Source organism: Dermacentor andersoni, chromosome 7 (assembly GCF_023375885.2).
Source record: "Dermacentor andersoni chromosome 7, qqDerAnde1_hic_scaffold, whole genome shotgun sequence".
Taxonomy (NCBI): Eukaryota; Metazoa; Arthropoda; class Arachnida; order Ixodida; family Ixodidae; genus Dermacentor; species Dermacentor andersoni.
Window position 1 is genome coordinate 94565434 of NC_092820.1, and position 26956 is coordinate 94592389.

The following is a 26956-nucleotide window of genomic DNA, read 5'->3' on the forward strand; positions in this document are numbered from 1 at the left end:
CCCTTAAGAGAAAGAATTGGAGCTTTGCAGGTCATGTAATGCGTAGGTTAGATAAATGGGGGACAAAGAGGGTTACATAATGGGTGCCAAGACAAGGGAAACACAGTCGAGGACAGCAAAAGACTAGGGGGGTGATGAAATTAAGAAATTCGCAGGCACAAGTTGGAATCGGTTGGCGCAGCACTGGGGTAATTGGAGATCGGAGAGAGAGGCCTTCATCCTGCAGTGGACCTAAAATAGGTTGATGATGATGATGATGAACAATGGAATTTCCTTGTCACTTGAATATTGTTATAAGTGGGCTTGACTGTATTCGATGGAGAGACCCACATAGCACTGCATCTAGCATGCACCACGTAGCCCCCCGTGCTCGGTCCCACACTAGCAAGTATGTCACTTCATTGTTTTCAGTGCAATGAATGAGCTGCCTTGGCTGACACAGTCACGGACTGTCTCTGTGAGCACTTCTGCCCTACTGCATGCGCTTCTCTACATCGGCCGTCTGCAGGGATCGCACGCACACACAGCGCCTGAACGGCACAATTTGCAGAATGGCAGGGTCACCTCTGTTGGTCCAGGTCGACAGGACCGACAGAAATGATAATGTGACGCAGACACCACAGGGAATGGCAACAAAAGCAGCGCATCTTTCAGGAAGTGCCAAAGCACATGCGAAGATTGGGCCGATTCACTGCCGGAAGCGCATTCAGATTGTGTGGGACATGCGGCGACAAACTTAACGCTGCTTTAATAGCCGTCAATCTAAACCGCACGTGTAATCTTGGGCATTTCCGGTGAGCATTCTGCGCTGCCTTGTGGCCCGTTCTCCTATTGACAAGCGGCAAATTTTTGTCACGGCCACACTGCCTAGGCCATTAGGCATAATCGGTGCAACTTCGTTGGGCGTTTTATCGACTGAAGTTATGGTTTGGTTCCCAATCGACGCAGATCTATTCGCAACAGCCGTGCAACACTAGTAAAGCCAACAAACCGCCACGCAAACGAAAGCGAGTGCGCGGGATGGCAACAATAGGCTGACCGCCCGGCTGCACACATTTACGCAGAAAGGGGGGAAAGGGCGGTGAACGCGAGAATTTGTTGCGATGCTGCCGATTTATGAATATCTGACAAGGGAAAAATCATGCCGAACCTGATAATGAAATGCCGCCTGCTCTTTACTGGTAGCGTCAACACACACAGACCCAACAATAGCTATGCACGAGCAGTGGTTGAGTCACATGATGCACGGTCTACGCTTTCATCTGTTGCAAAGATTGGCCTCACGATAACCCACCGGCCGCAAAGACGGGAAAGCCCTTCTAACTTTAGAGAAAAACTGCAAAGCGAAACTTCATATGCGATAAAGGATTACCATAAAATACAGGTGCACCAATAAACTGCGAACCTAATTATTACTCAGTACAACAGAATGACACTAATTCTTTAGCTCCAGAGGAAAAAGAGCACTTGATTCTGTTCAACGATAATTTTATTGAGAAACAAAAATTTTCCATACCTTCATGTACTAGAACTGAGCTGTAATCAGTGCTGGCATACTAATTTGCAGTTCCCTTTAATAGGAGTAGACTGTGCTGTATATCCTGATTTCTATGTACCTAAGTTACTGTTAGCTTGCTACATTCTTGTTATGCAATGCTAGGAGATTCCCAATCATGTGTGACACAGTGTTTTCTTGCCCAAAATTTGTAAGCATTAAATTTTTCAAAAGATTTCCCGATATTCGTATCAATGTTCGGCATTTCGTTCTTGATTCGATTAGATATTCGATTCGAAATTTACTATTGGTTATTCGCACACCCCTACTATGAATGCTTCCACTCACAAAATGGTTTACGTGGCCTTCGGCAAGCTGGCTATAGTTCGAGATGTAATTGCACAACAAACTACCGATTCATCAACAGTGAAACAGGATACGGCACAGAAGAGGGGCGCCTTGTTCCATCTCATCCGCATCAGTGAGCCGATTCAAAATTAGGCAGCAACATACAAAAACTCGCTCTGGCCAGAACCTTTTGCTAAGTTTTCAAACCACAAGATCTGCAAGGGAAAAGAAAGATTCTTCCCAACTAATGCATACGCTGTTAAATCTAAATGTGAACCTTATGACCAACACACTGTTCCCCTAAATTTTATGTTGTCTGGTGGAGTCGCTAGGAAATTGAACTTGTTTTGCGAATCGCATGCTCCCGAAATTTTGTGCTCGGCTGTACTCTCACCTTGTTTTTTTTCTCTCTCTCTCTCTATCTCTTGTTTTCACCCTACATGCTCGTTTCTTTGCCTTTTCTTTTTGGCAATGCGCTTTTACATTTTGGAGTTTTTACAGCAAATACTGATAAGTCAGTGTTGAGCTCAACTTGCACTGGCTTAGCAAGGCAGACATGACCGTACACTAGTCCCAGGACATGAAAGTCAGCTACGGAAAGTCGTCTTCAGTGCAAGCAGCTACCCATCTCTTCTCTCCAACCCGCAACCCCACTTTTTGCACTATTTTCAGACCTTGGTAGATAGAGGGGGCAAGAAATGCACCGTTCTTACGACAACATCCTCGTAGTCGTCGTCATCCTCATTGTCGTCGTCATCCTCGTTGTCGTCGTCATCGGGCAAGTCGTCGTCGTCCTCCAGGTCGGCCATGAGCGTCGTGGCCCGGCAGGTCTCCAGGAAGTCCTGCTCGCTCTCGCTTGACATGGAGGTCAGGCTGACGGTCAAGCCCCCGCCCCCACCGGCACCACCCACCACTGTGCCACCTGCTGTGGTCGTGGTGCTGGTCAGGCTCGGATAGCTCTGCGCCGTGCTCAGGAAGCCACCTGCACGCAACAAGCCTTGTCACTTTATCCACTCGGCTGACCACATAATCAAACTACACTTCAAGCATGCTGCTGGGAACACTGATACAATGAATTATTGGGAGTACAAAATAAACCCCGCAAACACTGTGGGCCAGCCAAGCGGCTGCCGAAGATGCGCATGCGCACCAAGAATGTGCCATTTAACGTTGCTCTTGAACGAGTGTTTAACATTTTTGCTATACAGTCGAACCTCAATATAACAAACATGGATATTACGAAATGCCAGATATAATGAATTAGAAATAAGATTTGCCTTTTTTTTTTTTGCCAATATTAGCGTGTATGCCTATAACAAACATCAGGCATAATGAAGGCATCATCTTAGTGTCCTATGTGACTTCATCATGACAAGGTTCGACTGTATGCTGAGCTGTGAGTGAACAGACGTTCACTTTTCCTGCGACTGATACCACCTCAGATGCTGCACTTTCCGTTTCATTATAGCGGTAGAATACTGACCAAAGTAAAGCATGGGCAACTAAATTTTAGATTTACCGAGTTATATGGGTGTTCCTTTACCAATGTTTATTTGTACCAAAGGAGGTCCTATGTGAAAGTTCCAACAAACACATGATCTGGAACAATGTGTAAATAAATGTTGCACTATTCTACTCTCTATTATTGCAAATGAAAAGCAAGCCGCTGCTGAACTAGGGCCACCCAAATTATAGAGAATGCCATCTAGGAGCAGGCACACCAATTAAAAGCAAAACTCTGATAGAACAAGCGGAGAACAACCCACCAGCAGGCAGATGATTGCCGAGCTGGGAGGACGCCTCATTGCCGACAGCTATGTCACCAAGCAAGTCGGCAAGCACCTCTGCAAGAGACGCAATATGTTGTTATTGATCAAAACACAACACTACAGCTGCGTGCGAGGCAAAATGGTAGGTGCACGCTTCTTGTCAAAGGAGACATGGCAATGTAAACATACTGCCCACACACGCACTCAGACACGCACAGAACCTAAAAAGTATTTCTGTTAAGACAGTGGCTCTCGGCTGCAAGTCATATAACACAGCCGCAGCGAAATATGCACAGTGGAACCACGATTATACAATTTTCTCAGCACTCAGCACATTTTTCAGCACCAGAACTTTGTCAGCACGAAGTATATAGACGTCGTATACTGTTTTTTTCTGCATATTATCACTCCTAATTGCAACAGCCCGGAAACGATGAAGACAAAAAAAATCCTCGCGTATAACCAGTGGAAATAACTGCATACGGTGAGGCTCAAATCTCCGCAAAGAAAAAAAAAAGTCTCCACTCATGGATGCATGAGTGATCAACATTGTATCTCCAGCAAAATTAGCAAGTAACCTGCACCCCGACATTACTATTCAATTTTTCTAGTTCTTGGAGCAGATTAGATGCGCGAGAAGTATGGTAAACAGATCCAACAAAAATTTAGTCTATAATGCACGATTTCGTGCGAAGGGGTTCCAAGGAGCGTCAATTTAAGCTATAATACACTGCAGGACTCTGAAACCAAAAGTGCCTTTAGGCATTGGTGTTTCCTTTAAGAAGAGTAGATCGCACTGTATATCTTGATTTCTATCTACCTATTTTTTTCGACAGCTTGCGACATTCTTGCTTTGCAATGCTAGAAGACTCCCAAGTATATGCAGCACTATATATACTTGCCCAATATCTGTAAGCATTACATTTTGTGAAAGACTTGATATTCAATATTGGGCTCTTTCTTCTTTATCTACCTTGATATCGGATTCAAAATCTACTATTCATTATTCGCACACTCCTAGGAGTGCTGTTCAACGTGTAAGAGCTCAACTGAAAGAAAAGAGAAGAGAACATGCCTTAAGTCAACACTGCACTGCAGCTATATGTCATGGACAGTGGCAATGAGTACAGAAAGAAGCCACTGTCTAGGACTGCCCAGCACCAAACACTGTGCATTTCCGAAAGTTAAAATTTACACTCTTTTCTACGTTTGACATTGTAGCAGACAACACACTTTCCTGTTATTGCGAAAGGCAAGTAATGCAGTAATATTACAATTAAACAAGAGAAACTGCCAAATGATATCTCTGCACAAAGCACGAGCTCGAACAAGCCAGCCAGTTAGGGCAAAACTATTCAAGCTAGGGGGTGTTATAAAGCATTTATGTTGCCACATTATGAATGATTTTGGAGTCTGAGCCAGAGTTCCCGAGATTCCGTTCATGGAATCTTGAAACCTCCAGCTCAGATTCAAGTTTAACACGATAGGCTTCGAGCGATTCCCCTGAGAACAGGATACCCTAATATGCACGGCCACTAAACTGATCAGCTATTTGCTTCTGCTCTTGGATAGCGCAAAATAGAGGCGTCCCAAGAAAACAAGCCCTTTAATTTTGGCTCCAATACAGTGGAATCTTGTTGATACGATTCTGTTTAATGCGTTTTTTAGGACAATATGTTTTTTTCCTCTTTTTCTGGCCAAGGTCCAATAACACTTTATTATTTGGGTAACACAATTTAGGATGATAAGTTTTATTTTCCAGTTTCCGTGAAGATTGTATCAATGCGATTCCACTGTATACGACACGCGCACTCCATGATTGAAGACCATCTACAGATGAACCTCGCAACAACGAAATCGGCAGGGAACGTGAAAAAAGTTCACATTTGCAAGAATTTCGTTGTTGCAAAATGAGACAGCACCGACAGGTAATGCACGGCAGAACGAAACAGTGCTGTCACAATTCCGTCAGCCTACTTTGGCAAGCTCTGCTCGAGGACATAGAGCCACATTGCCGACAGTGTAAAGTGTGCCACATGGTCCATCAGTAGTCCACCACTAAGACTTAAGCAGTAGTCTCGGTCCATTGCTTTCTCAAGGTACTATCAATTTTGCAAGATTTTGCATAACTCGGCACCGGACACTGAGAAACAGCGCAACACATATGCAGCAGCATATCTCCAGCGCATGCTGTCACCCGTAGGCACCGACAGGTCCGGTGCCAAGCACAAAAGTGATCGTATCTCGTATACCCAAAGGCGATCGATCAAGATTACGGCCCCTTCGCGCAAATCTATGTCCGGCGCCAAATTCGCCAGTGATGCCTGTCGGGTGGTACCAAAAACCAGCGTTCTTGAAGCAAAGGATGCGTATTCCCGGACGATGGCTCAATCACAGCCCGATGCGTGGCACTCCATGCTGCGACTGCCATCTCAAGCACCATAAATAATTTCATGTTGGTGGGACGTGGATTTCCTTGTTTTTGCTGCATTTTTCTCACCGAGGCGCACAATACGCACTGCACTAGGCAGGCAAAAACCGTCGTCACATGTCGGTAGCAACATGCGTGGCGCTTCATATGGGCAATCAACAAACAAGATGGTGGCCACGACATGTTTCCAGCGCACGCGATCACTTTCGACGCGTTGTTTTTGTAAACTAAAATGGCAGTGCCAACAGAAGTGTAATGTGCTGGCATTTTATGCAATTTCAGTGCAAAGCAATCGCATTTGAAAACATTTTGGAGCCCGCTAGCCTTGTGCGAGTAGGTAATACGCGAGGTTACGTTCCGTAAAATTTCGTTAATGCAGGACTGCAGTACAGCGACGTTTCGTCATCAAGAGGTATGAAATGCATCGACTCCTATGGGCGTTCGCCAGGTACATGAAAATATTTTGTTGTCACTGGATTTCGTTATCGTGGGTTTCAACTGTACAGTGCTCACGGAATGAAACGCGTCAATTTAGGGCTAAGTAATGCGCACACTTTCGTTTCAACCGATTGCAGTTCGTGTCACATCGACGTAATTCTGGCGCATACACTTACATCGGAGTCCTGGTCACCTTTGGTGATCAAATTCCTAGCGACATGACATGCTGCTCTCGCATACTTTGCACATATGTAGGGTTCTACTAAATGCTCCGTGTCCCATTTCATTCCGTGAGCACTGTACATATAGCCCACTTGTCATGTTCCGATTGTAGGCCCCCTCATTCTGCTGTCGAAGTACAAACAAGCTTGTCGGTCACTATACTAAGGCACTGTGCACGATGAGCAGCCAGCACCAACTCTCAAAGCGACCGCTGCGTCAACGGTTGTCGCCAAGGTGCCACCAAAACGGTGCCGCCTCGGGACAACACAGCCAACGGCTTTATCTTCCATGAGCGTAACTCCAGAGACCGTAGCAGAGGTACACCGGATGACTAGACCCATGGGATGGCCTTCAGCATTTGGGCAAGCAACGCTGATGCAGATCAGACCAATCGCAATAAACCTCAGCACAGTGCTAACACACCAGAACCAGCCCCAGGAGGGCTCAGAGCAACATACTGCCTTGCTGCAGAGCTGACCCCGAGGTGCGTTTCTCACAATGACAATTTGGTGTGCAGTTTGAGTGAAATCATTCTTTGGGAAGCTGCATTTCTGCTTGACTTTATAGTTTTCATTACAGCTTTAAAAAAAAAAAGAAGGAAGGAAAAAGAAGAAAGAGATATCTGACAGGTTACTTGGAGTTTTGCAGTTGAAGAAAAATTCAGTGTCAGGTAGAGTGACAACTTCAAAAAGACATTGTTCCCAGGTTTGATCCCCAAACTAAGACTCTTCTTTTTTTCTTTCTTATTTCTTTTGTTTCTTGCAAAAAACCTGCACAATCCTTTCTTCATAGCTTCATGCTACTCTTGGCTAGATGTCACTTTTTCTCCTTTGTGAACCACAAAGCCAATCAATCAGTTATAGCAAAAGGAAAACACCGGGAGTGGAGTTGTTACACTGTTCTGGTCACGGACAGCTCAATCAACTAGCAAGCTCGGGCAGAACTTGTTAACACAAAGACCCCCACCACCCACCTGGGAAGTTTGAGGAGAGTGCCAAGCGGACAAGCGAGCTGACATTGTTCGAGCCACGCGAGAAGAGCGACCCTCCTCCGCTGGCTACGGCCGCGCTCACTGCCGGCGGAAGCAGCGACCCGGCTGCATTGCCCGCCGAGGAGGCACCGCCTCCAGCATTGCTGCTGCCCGCACGCCGTACGGCTGCAAACGTCTCGAGCAGACCGGCCACGGACTCGTTGGTGTGGCCCAGTGTCAGCGACAGGTTTGGCACCGACACGCTCATGCTGTTGGAGGAGCCCGTGCGGCTGGCCTCGGAGCCGGTGCCGCCTCCCGAGGACGGAGCGGCACGGGTGTGGTGCAGCAGAGCGCTGTCACGGTGGCGGCCGCTCGTCTTGATGCTGGCAAAGGAGAGAAAAAGGCAGATTTTGGCAAAGTGACAATTAATACACGGGCCTCTTGGCGTCCTGAAGCAACACTTCGACTACTTCAAATATACTGCATCACTGAAGGATTAAGGTAATTGTAGGAGCAGGGGGAGTACAAGATACAAAACGAAGTCACTTGTTCACAATACAGTCAAACATCGACACAGTGAACATGGATACAGTTAAATCTCAACATAACGAACTTCAATGTAACAAAATTCTCGATATAATGAACTATCTAAGTCTTCATAACCTCTTGTCCACAGAAAACCGTGTATTTAAAACCTGAATTTCATGAAGTGTGTTTGTATGCAATTTCAATACAACAAGATTTCACTTCCGCCGCAAAGGAATGCCAAGACAATAAATGAAAACTTCCATGGACACAGACGATCAAATGCTTGAATTACAAGCAGCGGCTTGCAAACAGCACCTCGCAAATTGTGCGTCACGCAACAAGAGAGACTGGCAAAGTGGAGCCTCATCGTGTTCCACATAAAGTCCAAGTGTGATAAGATCCTATCGCACCTTGCACACTTCGTGCTTTAGGTGCGACTGAAGGTGTGCGAAGGTGACAACATGGTGGCTTCAGGCACGAGTGCCACCTTCCCGCGCGAGCAAAGGGAAAAAGTGGGAGGGAAGCGAGCTTGCGGTAACACGATCAAGCCTGTGCGACGGACGGGGAAGGGGGGGTAAGTTAAAAAATTAATTATGGGGTTTTACGTGCCAAAACCACTTTCTGATTATGAGGCACGCTGTAGTGAAGGACTCCGGAAATTTCGACCGCCTGGGGTTCTTTAACGTGCACCTAAATCTAAGTACCACGGGTGTTTTCACATTTCGCCCCCATCGAAATACGGTTGCCGTGGCCGGAATTCGATCCCACGACCTTGTGCTCAGCAGCCTAACACCCACGGCGGGTGAGGGGGGGTAAGTTGGCGTGCATGATGATTTTTAGTGCGTGCCTCGGCCGTGGCTGTGCATGACTGTAAGTGCGACTGAGCACCCTGCTTTAAAGGTAATCTGCCGCGCGTGCAAAGAGTGGCCGTGCTAAGACAGCGTGGCATCATGTAAGATTACTGCATGCTTAGTATTGGAGGGTGCGTAGCGTCGAGTTTTGGCGACCCCTTGGAGCGAGAGGCAGACGAAGCATTCGCTCCCAGTTGCCGGCGCTTTTACTGATGGCGTCGTCTTGGTGCAGGAGACGTTATCAGCCGCGAGGGCAGAGTGCATGCTAAAGCTTGGCTGGCTTCGCTTATATCGTACCGCCGATGTGAAGACATTGTTGATGTGGCATGAAACCACATCATTCGTCACAGACTTCCAAATTCATCAAAATGAATTGTTTTCTCATTCAAATTGGCTTTTTTCGATTGCCCAATAATTTAGAAAATTGTGTGGTCCCTTTCGGTGCAAAAAAAAAAAAAAAAAAGATCAGCGACTGTACTTAATTGCATAAAAGGTTGAATTTCGATACAACAAAATTTCGATATAAGAAAGCAAATTGCCGATTTAACCTGCTTCAGTATATTGAGGTTTAACTGTATAATGAATCATGAATTATAATGAAGGTCATATGCTACTTTGTTATGCAGTCTAAGCCGCTCATAACGAACTCGACAGTTCTGCGAAAACTGGTCATTACACTAGTACTTCGTTATACAGTCAAACCCGGCTATATCGAACTCGCAAAAAAACGCCTATCAGTTCGATATAGAGCATAATTCGATATAAGCCTGCTGAATAATTGGATGTCATAAAAGCACATACCATTTATAAAATCACTTTATTAACGAAACTAGCTTAGTTTGGCATAAATTAGTCCTGCATTTTCTTCTGCTTGGGCAATTTCGCTGCCTGCGACACACGCACTTCCCCACGTTGTCTAAGGAGTCGGAGCAGCTGAGGCCGCAACCTTCCGCATTCGCGCAGAAGCGCCGGACTAATGCGAGTGCACCAATCACGTCGGAGGATGTGGGCAAAGGACCGTAGTTGCTTTCCTCAATGTGCCTACTTTCATTTGTGCTCGGTACGATGTCGGCGATGTAGTCTTCGTTTCCGGGCTCTACCGTGGTCGCGACACCATCATCTGCACTCACAAACTCGTCCACCGTTGATTCGAATGTCCCGGAAATTTTGACAGCTTGCTCCAAACTTCGGCAACACCGGCAACGGCTTCGTCGCATTCATCAGAATTTACAGTCCTCACCGAGCACGCGGAAACCGGCACGTATGAAGAACCCCTCGTACACGGCCGTGCGTACGCGTCGGGCGCCATGGGCACCGGGTTGAGAGTCTGGCCACTTTAGCCCTAATCGTGCCGAGAGTGTTCCTCGGAATCTTGCACGCTGCGGGGACATAGAACTTCTCATCGCGTTCGATGCGATTTATGATTTCGAGCTTCACGACGAGAGGCGAATTCTGCCGCTTCATCACGGCAACACTGTGGGAGAAGGCCCACAAGGCGCAAACACGATAAACCAGAGAAGCAGCCAGACAACTCGCACTTTCGCCATCTTGCACGAAGACAGCACAAGAGCCTCTGATTGGCTGTCTGAGCAAGCGCTGTAGGCGGGCCAGGATCATTTTTTGCTGGGGAGTGTCGCTAGATAGTGATCTAAAGAAAGGAAGGACGCTTGATTCTGTAACCCGTGAGGGAGCACGGCGAAGCGTCGTCAGGGGAGAGGGGGTGGCAAGTGAAAGATGATAGAGAAAGAGGGAGGATGTGGCCTAATAGACTCCACTATGCGCGACAGGGGGAGTGTCGACGGCTCGCTCGAACAGCCCGAGGCAGCGCGGTCACGGTAGGGAGAGTGGTTGGATGGAGCCGCGCCGCCGGGTTTCCCCGCTACCGCGAGGGAAAGCCAACTTATGGGGGCACTTTTCCGCCGCTTGACGTTCGATATATCGGGAGTCACTGCAATATTTGTGCGATGTAAGCGTAATTTTTGCTATATATACTCATTATAACTATACCGTGACCAGAAATTGTTCGATATATAGAATAATTCGATGTAAACGGGTTCGATATAGTCGGGTTCGACTGTATATGCGCCCTTAAAAACGGTCAGAATTAACAGCTCTGAAGCTGGCATCAGCAGTCACAATTTGACAGCACTTGGGTCCGAAAAGCAGATTTTCATTGCCATTTTTGTTCCCGGTGCATTCCCATGCCTAGCTGTAAATTTCCATTAGAGACATGCATATAAAGAACGCAATGCGATGTCGTACAGCTGTTTTGAAACGGTGCCCGCTTTCGATCACCTGTAATTTCAAAACTCCAAGCACAGCCGGCATTTTTTATTCGGGAGCTTGTGATATATTTTACAACCAGCGGACCATGACCGTATTCTGCATAAGTGATTGAGGCATTCTAGTTGGCCGGACGAATAAACTTTGGAAACTACTACGGCAGGCCGCCATTCTGCGAAGGTCTGGAACATCGTGGTCTCTGCATTACGACTGCATGGCAGCTGCACAAGAGCTGTAAAAGTATGTTATCTATGTAGCTTTGGACAAAAAAAAATTTCTATGCTCGAAATGTAGAACTTCACCACAAACTGTTCTCGGCAATCGGCAACACGTAAACGAAGCGTCGCCGAACCGTGATCTGATAACGATGTAGTAACTGCAAATCCTTTGCGACGTTCCTTCACAATTTTGCAATGCGGCAGCGTGCCAACTCAGGCCGTGTGAATATCGACAGTGAACGACAAGGATGCCTGAGCGGCCATTGTTCCATGATTGAATTTCCATGATGTTCCATGATGGCCATTGTTCCATGATTTTAAAAATGTTCGTTATATCTGGAAGCAGCTTCAAGAGGCAGTGTTGGAAAATCGTAAATGCACCGAAATGTGGTTGCTACAAGTGGGTGCGACTGTAATACAGTTTGACTGTAATGAAATTCACGAGGCAATAAAGATCGGGCCTTGACTATGTAAAAGAATACAATACTCTATAATGCAGACAAAATAACTGCATCCAAGAATCTCAGCTCCGCAACAATAAGTAGGCAGTTGAGAGCTGCAATAATTATGGTATCTCGGAGCCCTTTAAAACAAAATTTAGTAACAATGGGACCCAGTGATGTGTGAAACAATTGTATGGGCGCAGACCTTGCTAACAAATTGCCAATTATGTTACACAAGCTGCCAAGAGATTGTGCAATTAGCTCACAAACCTATGGCCGGTCGATGTTGCGGTTGATGTCACAGCAGCCATCGAGGCGGGTTGCTGAGCAGTGGAGTCCTCCGTCTCGGGGTCTTCCATCGTTGGCGACAGGCTGTTGAGCGGCGCCTGAAGCACTCTGGGCTGGCTGGCAGTGGCCGGCACAAGCGGTAGCTCGGGAAGGTCTTGCTCCGAACCCGTTGTGGCCAGTGCAGCCTCGGCACGTGCGCGAATGAGCATGTTCTCGGCCATGGCCTCGGCAGCCGCCTGCACATGATGGGCCAGCCAACCAGCAACGTCATCGTGCACGTTGGAGTGAAAGTGTGTTTGCCACCAACAACCCAATGAACTTTCTTGTCATGTCCTAACAGCGCTATGCTTGGAAGCATGCTAAATGTGAGACTACATGCACAAGAAAAATGCTCAATAGAAGTACAGTGCATAATTATGCGGCCAGAAGTTGGTTGGACTTCAAAAGAGCCACTGGAAATTTTGAAACATTAGAGCTGTCACTGAAAACCACAGCCTAGTAAATTTCACACACTGAAGCAAGTAAACTCAAACTGCATAACACCTGCTTGTTATTTCCACGTTTGGAACCAGCAAAATTTCCTTCCCTCCAAGCAATTGCTGTGCTAAAGCTTTATTTTGCTAGTCCCAGCACAGCTGTCGAGTGAGTGTCAATGTTTTGTTATCAAAGTAGCCATGCGTCCGACTTCAGTGCAATAATGTCGCCAACTGTTTTCAGAATCTCTACAGACCACATCTTTTACAACCACCTCAGTACGTGATTTCAGCGACATTCAGAACTTACAAAATCACTCTTAGCCAGTTGGAGCAACATTTCATTTACAACAATATCATATCAAGCAACAAATGAGCACAAAGGAGCGACTGCTGTTTATGCCATTGGCCAGCTAACCAAGCAGCACTGCTGTGCTAAAAGCCCAGACTTGCCTTGACTGTGGTCAGGTTTTCAGCCGACACTGCAGTCTGCTGCTCCATCGTCTGCGGAGCTGCGGAAGAATCTGGGACTAGACTGGAAGCTGAGGAGCTCTTGCGGCTCGTCAGGCAGCATCCTGCGGCAGGCAGGCTCCCACGGGCAGCCGCGCTGTCCGTGGTGACCGTCTTGGCGGGCCTGCCCGAAGCCGAGGATGCACGCGAGGCTGCAGCCGTGTCCGGATCGTAGCCGGGGGCTAGCCGCAGGTCATACTTGCCCTCGGCACCCATGCGGTAAGAGTTGGAGCCACCGTGGTCCCAAGTGACGTCAATCCAGCCTGTATTTCAGTACCAGAAGACATGTTCAACACACTGTTAGCAAACCTTGCCTTCCTTTTAACTACGCCATGTCAAACTTGCGCAAGTAAATTGAATGATAACTTCAGAGCATAGAAATCTTGACAATTATATGCGCAAAACAATCGTGGCTGTCTTGCATACCCAATAGCTGACATAAGATGAATAAGCACAGAATCAGCATCATAAAAGTTTCAACACAACAAATCAGTCGCACAAAGATGAATACAGTGAAACCTCGTTAAACCGTAGTTGGCCGGAGCTCAGAAAAAGTATGTACTAAATGGTAGTGCTGCTTAACCGAAATAGCACGAGATCACCCGTTTACCTGCCAAAAACTGAAATCGGAGATTAGTGCTATGAAAGGGTAAAAAACATGCACTATTTGTTCATTTCGTACGACAAAAGTAAGTTATTTTTGGTTGATGCTGTGGTGCCCTCTGTGCTTGCGCTTGGAGGCCATTCAGATCTCCGAGGCTCATTCTTTGGCCCGGCTGACCTACCGCCACGATTGCGCTACGAAAAGTGCAAACACTACATGTTAACCGATACGTCCGCAATAAGCTGGCACGGTTTATGCGGATACAAAACGCATTATGTTCAATGGTTGCTGAGTCAGGGATTTGACTTTACTACTCTTAAACAAAACTACTGTGTGGGTATGGATTAACTGTACAGTCAACTCTCGTCAATCTGACTGCGGTTAATTAAATTTTTCAGTTAATTTGATCCTGACTGTAGGTCTTGGCAAGCGCTCATACATTTCTATGGGCCCAAACTTCTTAAGGGGAGACACCCCACTTAAATTTTCATTTTTTATTTGTGGCCACAATTTGATAAAACTTCCATCACTTATGTATTTTGACATGCTGATTTCAAATATTCAATTGGTTTTCCCATGCAACAAGTACTTTTCAAAATATAAGCAATTCATGTTTTTTTGTATGGACTAATTTGGAGCCAAGTTCTCTCTACAATGCTGGCTGTTAATGAAGGAGACTGGCACATCAAAATGATGTTAAGTGATCAGAGGTTGCAGTGCTACAAGAATGAATGTTCTAAACTGATTTATGCCGAAGTTACAGCATGTCAAACTTTTGTAAGCAGAAGGCATTAGTGAAACCCTGGAGAAATTATAACTTTTTCAAAATTTCTGTAATGATATTTGTTCATATTTTAGGCCTACTGCACTCCCTATTTGTCCACCTTTCTGACGAAAAAAGAATTATTGCAATAAGATGAGTAGAACCAGAGATATCGTCACTCCAAAACTACACTACCATCAAAAATGTCGTTTTGAGAAAACGAGAAAAAACGTTTCAGGACATGTTCATGGTGATTACGGCAAATGCTTGAATACTAAATTGATCAAGGATGATACAGGGGTCCAACCAGGCAAGAATGAAACTTTCGCTTCTTTAAGGGGGGACACTGTAATTCAAATAATGTTTATGTTTTCCATCAATATTCATGAAACTTTCCATTCTTGTTAAGACTTTTGTGCTGATTTCAAGTATGTAATTATTTTTCCAATAGGCCATTTAGTTCTGAAGATAAATGAAATTCTTTGTTCATAATTTGCAGAAACAATAGGGGGGAAAATGCGCTACGAAATTCGTATTGGCACATGCCTGGGTACTAGAAAACATAAGGAACATAATGGTAGGAATACTCTTTCGATATATCAAATATTAGTAATTTTATAGCAATTCAATCTTTACTGTTCGAATTGTGGCTACCCTACTGTCTGATCTAAAGCAGAATTGAAATTTTTGAAGCATAAATTCCAAAATCTTACCCTACATTGTGTACAAGTAAAAAGTCGGTGTTTTGAGAAAACGAGAAAAAAGGAATACATTCACTTTTAATCAAAAGTACAGAAATAATTTTGCATTATTTTGCAGTGAAAGTGGCTAAAAGCCACCAGGAATGTAGTCGCTCCGACCACGGCTACCCAAAATGCGGCAAAAACATCGTTTAGCGCCGTTCGCCGATTCCCGGTGGCTTGCATCGCGCGCGCGGCAAGGTTGTCGTTCACGCGGGTCGAGCTCCATGCCGCCGCGATATCGCCGCAACACGCGCACGTGATAACGACCTTTATGGCGAGGCCAGATTACCGTTCGCTTTTGCCTACTGCGACGCTGCCGCCGCACACCTTGCACTTGACATCAGTCCGTTCACGGAGTCTGAGGAAAGCGAAGCCTGCCTCGGCGTCGACTGGCGCGGCTGCAACGCCGTCGGCGCGAGTGAGCAAATCCAACACCCGCTTTGTTGCTTGCGTTGACGCAAGAACTCGAAGTTTTTTTTAGCATTCATCTCCCTCTGCAACAAATCCGCACGCTGCAACATTGCAGTGTAACGCCGAACGCAGCCGCTGTCTGTAACGATTTCACTCATTTGTGAGCTGGCTAGGCCTACTTCGGCATCGTCCGCGGTTTCGGCATCATTTGCGGTTGGCGGCGAGCTACTCTCGATGCTTTCAGAAGAAATGGAGCGCTTTTGAAAGTTATAAGCTGATCGCTTCTTCTTTTTGCCGAACTTGTGCCTCGTGGCGAACTTTCCCGGTGGATCGGACTTCGTTGGGCATGTGCCAACAAACCTACGAGACGCGCAGTCGCGTCGCCTGCGGAGTGGAGCAGACGATGGGAACCTCGCGCAGCCAACCACAGCACGCGTTTTTGGTCACGTGCGCTAGCCAACGAATCGGATCGCGCGTTCGGGCTTTTTTTCTCCCCGGATTTCAACGTCACTGGCGTACCGACGGAGTCACTTTTGGCGGGAAATTAAAGAAGGAAGGCTCCTCTTTCCAATGAGACCAAGATGGCTGCGATCGCGCGCGTAGAAAAAGAGCTACGCGCCGCGATAAAAAGGGCTGTTTTTGCGCGGAATTCAGCTCACAGTGATGTTATAAATTGATATTGCGGACGAAATACTCTTCCCCGAGATTCGAAACTTGGTGAATTAAAGGAATATTAGCTGTAGATATCGAAAATTTCGTTTTCAAAAAATCGATTTTTTCGCCGCAAAGAGCCGTGTCCCCCCTTAACTGGAAATTTGAGCCACTCAAGTTCAAATTTCATCCGATAATTTGAACTTGAGGGGTCAGCTTCGCCGCAATAGAGCGATGTTATGCGATGAAGCACGAAACAAATGGAAAGTGGCTGTCTCGATACGTAGTATGCATTCTTTAATTATACACGCGTCCATGTGCTGTCTCTGATCACAGTATCAGCCCCTACCTAAGTGTTGTGGCACGCATTCAGAGTCGTTTCTGATGTTTCTGTAGCAATTTGAGCCCTCTGTTCAACCATCATGCATATCTCATATATGAGACCATTAATGGGGCCTAGTAGTACATGCGCACACTCACCATGCATTGAGAAGTGGAGAAAAACCATCTGGGTTTTGGGAAAGCTAATGCAAAGGAAGGCGTTTAGAGCGAACAAAAGTGCAGGGTCTGCCTAACACTCTAAAGGCCGACCAGCAATCTTATTAGGCGTCTCGGTGCTTATACTGCGGCTGGATAGGTTGCATGCGTGTGTGTAAATTAAGTAACACCTACAATTCTTGTCACAGTAGTGCATTTACCCCCTTGTTATGCATCACCGCATAACACAACCATATTGCAGCAATGGTGAAGCTAACTTTAAAGGCACATAGTGAATCAACGGCATATTTTGACATTACCTCGGTCAAACTCCCCCCACCGGCTAATTCGACCAGTTTCGTAGGACACGGCAGGGTCGAATTAGTGGTGGTCAACTGTGTTTGAGTCTGAACAGTAAGCAAAGAGCGATGGCTCAACTTGGAGCCAATGCTTGGCTTCATGTGCCAAGGGGCCTGTGGGCCACTGTACTAAGGCACCTGGCAAAAACACCCCAGGCACCAACTCTCTCAAGTGACCAGCATGTCGGGTACTATCATCGAGACGCTGCTAAAACAGCCGCATCTCAAAACAGTACGGCCAACAGCATTATCTGCCATGAGCGTAACTCCGAACACCCTTGCTGGGATGCTCGAATGACTTGACTCGTGGCTTCACTCCATTCCAGTCACTGCTAGTCGCCGCAAGACTTCTAAAGACGTACTATGTTTCACGAGAGGTGTTTGAGCTATCAATTATGAAAAATAAGGTTCAAGACAACTGCATTTTTTGTTAGCCAAACCTCATAGCGGTGGCCGGCATCAATTACTGTTATAATTGTCAATAATCTCATTATTGAATTTATACTAATCAGCTTGTCAATTGTGGTTACTCAAGGGCACAAGTTTCAAGTGAAGCGAGCACTTGCCCACCTAGTAAAGGTATTGATACTACTACCCATTTCGAGATGTTCATCCCTCAAAACTTGCTTAGAAATACATTGTGCCCTCCATAGCTGCATTCTATAATGACCAAGGAAGACTTTCGGGGAATATGATAAGCAGAGTGCCAAATGGATTTCATTACTTCATTCATTCATTCATGTTTACTTCCTCCCTCAATAGCAGGGGAATGGACTTAAAAAGCTGCAATAGAGGAGGCCCTGCAAGTTTGTGGGCAGACATCTCGCAACTAGGCATTAGTCTCCCAAGGAGCCCACTATGTAGGCGGCGACAAACCCCGGCAACCCACCGTTGTGCAGCTCTCCAGTGACGGTGCCCTCGCCAGCAGGGTTGCCATCCTGGTCGCGCCACTTCCAGTCGGGACCCCGCACCACTCGAGCCCCGCTCACCATCAACTTCAGCATCTGCTTGATCTGTCGGCGCTGACGGCGCACGTTCGCCTCCGCCTCCTTGGCTGCTTTGCCTGCAGTCACAGTGAATGACACCACGGTTCACGGGAAATGATCAATCTCCACAAGGAGCATTTCCTCATTGGTGAGCGTTTGGGAACTCGCCAATCGTGCTACTGATAAGCATGATAAAATTATCACAGCAGCGATGGTCAATCACGGATGGCACAGTTGTGCGAGTACGGACTTTGCTACGCATCAACCCAGCTGGCCGTTTTTTCTTGCCCGTTGCCACCCCGGTGAATGATACAGACTGCCAAACTGACATGGAATGTCCTGATAAACAGTACATTTGTTGCTATTTTCCGGTAACAGTCAAGTAGAAGCAAGGTAATGAGTGGCCCAACGGCACTTGTGCATTGAGACTGAAAATCTTATACCTGCATCAATCAGGTTTTGCTACTTTCAACCATGCTGCAAGAATGAGTGAACCATTCCTACTGTTGCCTAACCAACCACATTGCTGCAATCACTCCCCGTTCGGCACACTGGAGATGCTATCAGCAGTGGAAAAGAAACAGGTGTCGTACGACTCTAACCTATGTCATGTTTCTATGTCATAACTATGCTTAATGCCTACACAAACTTCACTATGAATAGTGTCATGTTTACATCACAGCTTTAGATGCCCAAGTACTCTTGTCGTGGCATAGCTCTGATGGGAGTCTTTACGTGCAGGAAGCGTTCTCGGTAGATTGGGCGCCACCGAAAAAGTTTCGGGAAATTGCACCTTGCAGAGGGAACGAATCTTAAGAGTCTTTGACCGGTCACAAATCACGCCGAACCCGATGCTGAAATGGCGTCAGCTCTTTACCATCGGCGCTGACCACGACTGGCCCACACAGCACCAACGATGGCTAAGCGCAGATTGGTTGTCGAGACAAAAGATGCACGGTCCATGCTTTCGTCTGTCGTGCAGATTGCCCTTACGATAACCCACCTGCTGTAACGATGGGGAAGCCCTGCTGCATTTTTGGAGAAAACCAGAAAGCAAAACTTTCTATGCAATAAAAGATCGCCACAAAAGACAGGTCCATTATTAAACTGAAAACCTCATTCATATTCAGTACAACAGAACATCACACATTCTTTAGCTTCAGAGGGGAAAAAAAAGCTGTTTTTATTGAAGAGATATTCTATTGATAAAAAAAAAATATTTTCCAAACGTTCGTATACTAGAACTGAGCTGTATAATCAGTGCTGGTGTACTAATTTGGTGTTCCCATTAATAAGAGTAGACCGTGCTACACACATCTTGAGTTCAACGTTCTCAAGTCACTGATAACTAGCTACATTCTCGGGCAACACTAGGAAACTTCTGGCCACGTACGGCACCGCGTTTTCTTGCCCAAAATTTGCAAGCATTAAATTTTCTGGAAAAAAAAAAAAAAAAAAAACATTCCAATGTTCATTTCGATATTTGGCTTTCCTTTTTCTTGGCACAATTTGAAATTCAATTCGAAATCTACTGCTCGGTATTTGCACGCCCTTATTTTTCACTCCACTGTTCGCCGCACAGCGCTTAGCCCCATCCACAATCGTATTAGTCCCAAGTGCAAGCCCACGAATCTGAAGAGAGCGAGAAGGAACAGCCTTGTCGGGGCCCCTTACCAAGGTCATCACAGATGCCTGTCACCGTGCCGTAGATCTCGAAGCCGGACAGGGACAGGTAGTGGGTCTGCCCGGAGGCGTTCTTGCCCGTCTGCTGGATGCGTACGTGGCGCCAGCCCTGGGTCTCTTCGGCCGTGCCAGGCAGGGCCCACGAAGCAGTCGAGCCCGGCTCGTTCAGGGAGCAGTCGTCCGTGTGGCTCCACAGAGTCGTCCACGTCGAGCCATCCTTGGACACCTGGAACAGCCAGTTGCGCAGCGCCGACCTGCGATGACATTTGAACTCCTGTCAAAACAAGCGCGGCAAAAGCAGCACTGGAAGCGCAGTGCAGAAGAAGGAACTGTCACGATTGTATCTGCACACGTCAATCTGAGCGTCAACAGTACTGAAATGAAAAAGCAGCGGGAGTACACCCACAATACCTTATTTAGGTTTCCGAATCATGAAAACCTTGTAGGGCTGACCTTCCTAAGTTTCCTCACAGAGCCAGCCCACAGATAGAAATTCTGCAGAACCCAACTTCCCCATTTTACTGCAACAAAAGCTGCAAGCTGAGTTTGCTGCGTCTTTCTGTCGATCCTTTCCGTTACTTCCGACAACAATGGCCTTGCCCACAAACCTCACTGGAATACAAACTGATGTCCTTGAGGCTCAGTAAAGTGGGCACACAAGAAAACCTTCGAATAAAGCAATATTTCGAGTAAAGCAGCCTTGTTAAAGTGAGGGTCCTAACCACTACTCTATAGTGCTGTTTCAGTGCTTGGCAAATTGAGTAAGGTTTGGTGTGCCAAGCAGACCTTGTGGTGGCACGTGTGCGTGTAGTTTGAGACCGTAACAGGCAGGCACTGCTGTAGTGAATGAGGACGACATTGTAGTGCGTTTGTTCCTGAGCAGATGGCAATGTCTGCTGTGAGTGCCTGCTAGTATAGGTGTTCAGAGCAGGATGAACTGCTGAAGTCTGTGTTTCCTTTGAATGCATACCACATACAGTAAACCCTCGCTTTAATGAAACTAATAATGAAGTCAATTTCTTGCCTCAATGGCCTTGTTACAATGAGGGCTTACTGTATGTGGAACAAATGACAATCACTTAATCCCTGCAGCCAGTTACTTGTGACCTAGGAGGTAAAGTGCACTCGCCTGCCGTAGCCCCTGGCATGCCTCAAGGTGTAGCAGTTGGGGATGATCCAGACACCCAGGTCTATCGAGAACCAGGCACGCCTGCAGAGAGAAAAAAACTAGGATTGCAGTCCAGGACAATGCGATTTCCAGTACTTTACCAAGGATTACAAAGCAGACTAAGTCGCTTTAGCAATGTGTGTCCTGTGAGCAACATGCATCTTTAGGTGCAGTTAATAAATAGAAATATTGAGTAGAAAGAGGGAGGGGAGGGGCATGCAAACAAAGAATTGAAAGGGCAAGTTGGCTGCCACGTCTCATAGATAGGTGATGACTTAGTGTTGTACCATGTACAGAGAAAACACGATTGCACACCAAAAGTTCTGTGAAGAGCAATATAATGTTGTTGGCAAGATTAGACACCAGGCCTTTCCTCTTGCTGCACCTACATACGCCAAGCCAACCTGACCACTAACAATGGATGTAGCATATGCTGCACAACTCGTGGCTGAGAGTTTGAATTGGACTGTATGGCACCACTGCAGGCATTTCACGAGACAACACTGCATAGCTGCAGGCATTTCAACAAGGCCCCTTTCACACTCACTTGTCATCATTGGTGTGGCAGTTGAGAGCTGAGGGGTCCCTGCTGAGAATGTCCTCCAGGTGGCCATAAGGCAAGTTGCGCCCTTCAGATGAGGACACCACTACGAGGCCCACCTGGGCTGGGTTCACCCACTCGGACGATGTCCTGGGCAAAAAAAAAAAATGGGGAGGGGAGAGGGGGGAGATGAAAACAGAACATGAACACTGAAGGTCCCTCTCTTCATTCACATGCTGATGCTGCAGCTTTAAAGCTTCCGAGCTCGAAGAACATTCTTAAAACTTTCCACACACAATTCCTTTGTGATGGCAGTTCCATGTCCCAAAGCTTGCTTCCAGTCAACATCATAAAACCATGATGCCCGGGTTTATGAAGCGTTTCATTTTCTTTACAAGTGACTCTGAAGCAGCCAAGTGTATAAAACCTCACAACTGAAGTGCCAACAGGATGTACAGCAATAACGAGAGCACTGCTACCATGACCTATGACTGCAGCGCACTCCCACTTCTATACAAGTCTTGCGAAAGGTTATGTGCAGTACATGGGGGCTACCGCAGGTACTAGGCATTTTCACCTGTTCACTTCGTGCGGTCAAAGCCTGCTTAGGATGCACGAGAATGTCTTCAGCTCAAAAGGGCAGCACCTCACGAACCTCTCCCCAAACTAATTTGAACACTTTGTGTCGCTGCAGCTAAGAAGGTTCAAAAAGTTGTTCTCCATCCCTATTGGTGATTTTTTTTTTCCCCTCTTTTTTCACCAAATCTTGGCACCATGGACAGTAGCAGCCTTACACGGGCAAACTTTTAGTGTCAATGCACCAATTAAATCATGGTGGGGAGTTTAAATTACCACCAAGGAAAACGAGCCACTCTTCTGGAAGGATGGCTTTTTTTCTGAAAGGCTCTTCAATCTCATTAGTGACTAAGGGCACTGTGAGGATTACAATAAATGCAGCACCAATGCCGTGATTATAAATCGTGGTGCTTAGACCTCAACGGAGAAGGGCATACTCACTTCCCGTTGGTTCCAATCCAGTAGATGAGACCGTTCTCATCGAAGTCCCGCACATGGTTGAACACGAAGCGCGCACCAGGTTCCTTGAGGCGCTTGACAAAGTTGAATGTTGAGCGGTCATAGTCGTACCACTGCTTCGCCACCTGATTGAAGCAGAAAAGAAACAAAGCTGTCGTTAATGCTGGCGACGATGGAAAGAGAAAAACCGTGCTTTTTTTTTTTTTTTTTCACCTCACACATAAGGCCACTCTGAACTCAATGCTATTTCTTTTCGTATTACTATTCGACAATATCTAATGGTTGTATCGAGCATGCCGAGGTCAATGCACTTGACGAAGACTGTATTGCGTAAAAGGAGCTACTTCGCATTCCTGTACCTGACTCACCATTTTGACCAGATACTTTTCGAGTTGGCCGACCGTGGTCAGCGGTTCCATCTTCAGGCCTCGCCCTGTTCTGTCAATCAGGGACGTCTCAGCCGGTGCTCGCTCCAGGCGGAACCGAAGCCGCCGCGTCAGCACCTAAGGGTCACAGTGAGAGGTTATTGGTCAGCAACACAGCACCACAACTCGTTCAACATTATATGTAATATATATTTGTAAGCAATGAACTAACCAGCCAATAAGAGAATGAAACAGGCAGCACATCTGCAAATCACTAATGGAATCACAATGATACAGATTTTCCACATGATACAGATACTTGTACGCAATACATGCATGTTTCTGCTACAGATTGCACTCATTTGATTTCTTTTGCCAGACTATGATTTGTAAGCAAATAGTGCTTGTACCTTACTACCGTATTTATATGAATCTAGGCTGATAGTTTTTCTTTCAAATAATATACCAAACTCTAGGGTCGGCTTAGGTTCGAGGATTTTAAAAATGCGCCAGTTTGTAATTGAAAATGATAAATATGGTACACAGTTGGCGCCGTCTAGAAAAGTCAATATCGCAGCCACTACTATCCATGCCTTTAGCCAACCGAAGTACACGAGGAACGTCGCCATGTTGACCTGTGTTGTAGTGGTACGGTGGCTAAGTATCGGCGTACAGCGTGGCGTTATTGTAATGGCACCAAACAGGCGATGCCCCAAACGAAAAGTTGTGGTAGCCGCAAAGGCATTGTCAAACGTTCAAGCCGGGCGGGACTTCAGCATCAACGAGAAAAACGTCCGTCGTTGGAGGAGGCAACGGGAGACCCCTTTTGTGTGTGCCGCAACGAGGAGATGATAGCAATAAGGAAGATAAGCACACAATAAGAGAGGAGCTGTTCACCGAGATCGCGCCACGTTTGGATGCGTACGAGATGTACGTGCACGCGTCCGCAAGCGTACAAGAGAAGCAGCAATGACGACGTAGAGTGAGCTCGTCATGTTGATATTAAATACTGTTTTCATTTTGTCAACGCTGTCCTCACTTTCTTTGTTCGGCTTACACTCGAGGCAAGATTCTTATTTTACATTCCAAGGTCGGCTTAGAATTGGGGCTGGCCTAGATTCGAGTAAATACGGTAGGTACAGACCCTGGGAGAGCTTTTAGCCCGTACATTTGACATCTGTAACTGTTGATGTTGAATAAAAGTTGATTCGATTTGATCTTTAACTCGTCATACAGTAGGCTAAAATTTGCACCATCATTTCGCTTTCAACTGCAGCTTTGCATTTATAAAGGAGCACCAAAGTCACGCGACAAAGCAGAGAAAAGGCAAAGCACTCGGTGCCTTCAGTTCTCCGTTCTGCGAGTGAAGACACACCACATTTGCTCAAATTCAACACAAATTTTGTATCGGGAATCGCCAGCCAATGAAGGCCCTCATCATCATCACTTTCTGCATCTTGTTGTCTGTTGTCATCTTGTTTACTGTTCTGGCTGCTGTAAAGGACACACAGAAATCTTAAGAATCCCTGATTTCCGAATATTATTTCATAGCACTGAGGTGTTCTTAGCATGACACGAAAACTGAATTATGATCATTACTCTAAAAAGTTTGACATCGTGAAGTTTGTAGTAGTGAAATATTTTTACATGTGAAACTATAAGCAGTCAGCAGGGAACTTCTGAAAACATTGCTAATGTGGTATTTATAGTAACGAGGTTTTGCTGAAGACCCTTTCTAATTTTTCTTACTGAAAGAGTGGGTGTGCATTAGATTTCTACTTTGCTTAAGAGCTTCAATGTTATCTCTATGTTAGTTTTCTACTTTGGACACATAGAAAGTAGGCACAAGTTTGATTCGGGAGTGTTTCAGAACTGGACAAATCCTGCCAAATCAATCGGCATGTGTTCTTGCATTTTTTCTGCATTTTGTTTAATTTGACCCACCGGATAATCCAATCAATTTCGTCGGTCCCATCAGGGTCAAAGAGCTATGGTTTCTGGACGAACGCCACTGGAATCTACACACCTGCGTCTAGCTGCTCTCAGGAGGTGGCCACATGTTATAACACTGGGCTGCGATTTAGTAGTGATGCCTTTTCCCGATGCTAATGCCTTTCGGCGCTTTTCGCGTTCATGAGTGGTCAAGAGGGCGGAGTGTCGAACACGACCACTCAAGAACACAAAAAGCGCCGAAAGTCATTAGCATCGGAAAAAAAGGCGTCGCTACAAAATTGTGGCACTGCTCAACAGACATGCAACAAAGTGCACGGTTTCATGCTACCGTCCCAAGCACTCTTGCCCTCTTGTTAGTGACCCCCCCCCCCCCCCCCTTCAGCCGACTGCGCCCACTTCCTGCACTTTCCACACAGCTTGAAGTTTTACGTTCATGCATGTTTGGGCAGAAGGCAAAGGAACGGGGAGTGTCCTTGTTACCTGAAGGCCATAGCCGGAGCCAGGCGTGTCATACAGGTAGACTGGCAGTTTCTCTATCGACTCCAGCACCATGACTAGTTTACGCAGCAGGGTCACAAATGGAGAACGGCTCCTGCAGTCCGAGAGAAAGAAGAGGAACAAGTCAGATAGAGCGAGCACTGTTTTCAGCTTTCTTTTTCTTTAGATCTCAAAGCTGACAGCTTTAATCATGCATACAAATGCTTTGGATGCCTTTGCTGGCTTAGCATGTTTAGTAGGTGAATTGGAATTGTGAAACCCTGATATAGAACCAAACACAAAATATTTCATCTTACCAAAAAAAGCAAGAAAGCATAACTTTAGTGATGCAAAACTTAATTTTGGGGGCCAGAATTTCAAACAAAGGAAGACAAAGAACCCCCTTCGTTCCACGAAGTGAACCCATATTTCGCGTGAACGTACTTTCTATCATTTCTGCCCTCACTGTTTATTTATTTATTCTCTTACTGTTTATCTAATTGTGCTTTTCAAGCACTGATACAAAACTGATTACGGACCTCCCTGAGCGTCAAGTTATGTCGGGCGTTGAAGCCTTCAGATTCGCGTTACATTGCCTGTGCGAGTTGGCACCATGCCAGCTAGGCCAATGGCGTCATCCACAGCGCCACTGACCTCGCTCTTGGTGCTATGCTAACTTTTATCGCCAAACTGCAAGCAAGCAAAGTGCAGGCATATTTGCCCACGTGTAAAACCCAGTCAAACCCACTTATAATGATACCGCTTTTGACAATATACCTGTTATAACAATGAGAAGCCGCTGCACCGTGAACTTTTGTATGTTTTCCATGGTTAAATAACCCGCTTATACAATGCCCTGATGCCACATTATCGGTTATAACGATGAAGTCTGGCTGCTGGGTGTCCGAGCCAAAAGGTAGTGAAATTCAATATCCTTGAAAAGAAAAAAAGGAAAACGAGAAATTCGAGTTTTTCAAATCCACGACTGGAGTTGCACAGCTGCTGGAGCAATTAGCAGCGCAGTAGAAGGATGTCTATAGATGCCAATGCTTATTTCATAAGGCAATGGTGGTGCGAGCAGACGTGAATCACACCAATAGCAAGACATTCCAGCATGGCAATGGATAAGTCATGCTTGCCAGCGTGACCATCGGTCGCCTTGAGTCCCTCCTTGGCCACCAGTTGCAGCCGTGTAACCTTTATCAATCACTGGTGTGAATAGGCCTTTATGTCGAAATTGCATGTTCCTATGGGTGGGCAGCGCAACCCGGACGAAAGACGAGAGGAAGTACACAATACGAGCGTATTGTGCACTTCCTCTCGTCTTTCGTCCGGGTTGCGCTGCCCACCCATAGGAACATGTTCAATCAACAACTCGCCCAGCTTGCCGTGTTAATTCAGTCTAATACCGGTTTCCATTGGGCGAACAGGAGCAAGAGCAGCGAGCAGACAGACCAGCGCACGAGAGCAGCG

General features: G+C 46.3%; 1 protein-coding gene across 2 annotated transcripts in view; it reads right to left on the minus strand.

The window, feature by feature from the left end:
- Ufd4 (ubiquitin fusion-degradation 4-like) overlaps nt 1-26956 on the minus strand; it is a 162077-nt gene that overhangs the window by 36323 nt on the left and 98798 nt on the right. For both annotated transcript variants that reach the window (XM_055072666.2, XM_050181328.3), the window contains exons 17-28: nt 25487-25598; nt 23057-23191; nt 22671-22813; nt 21660-21803; nt 21074-21154; nt 19936-20198; nt 18165-18338; nt 13211-13530; nt 12267-12520; nt 7677-8056; nt 3610-3687; nt 2557-2825 (exon numbers count right to left, since the gene is read on the minus strand). In XM_055072666.2, the coding sequence (XP_054928641.1) occupies nt 2557-2825; nt 3610-3687; nt 7677-8056; nt 12267-12520; nt 13211-13530; nt 18165-18338; nt 19936-20198; nt 21074-21154; nt 21660-21803; nt 22671-22813; nt 23057-23191; nt 25487-25598 (2353 nt within the window). The remainder of the gene's footprint in view (nt 1-2556; nt 2826-3609; nt 3688-7676; nt 8057-12266; nt 12521-13210; nt 13531-18164; nt 18339-19935; nt 20199-21073; nt 21155-21659; nt 21804-22670; nt 22814-23056; nt 23192-25486; nt 25599-26956) is intronic.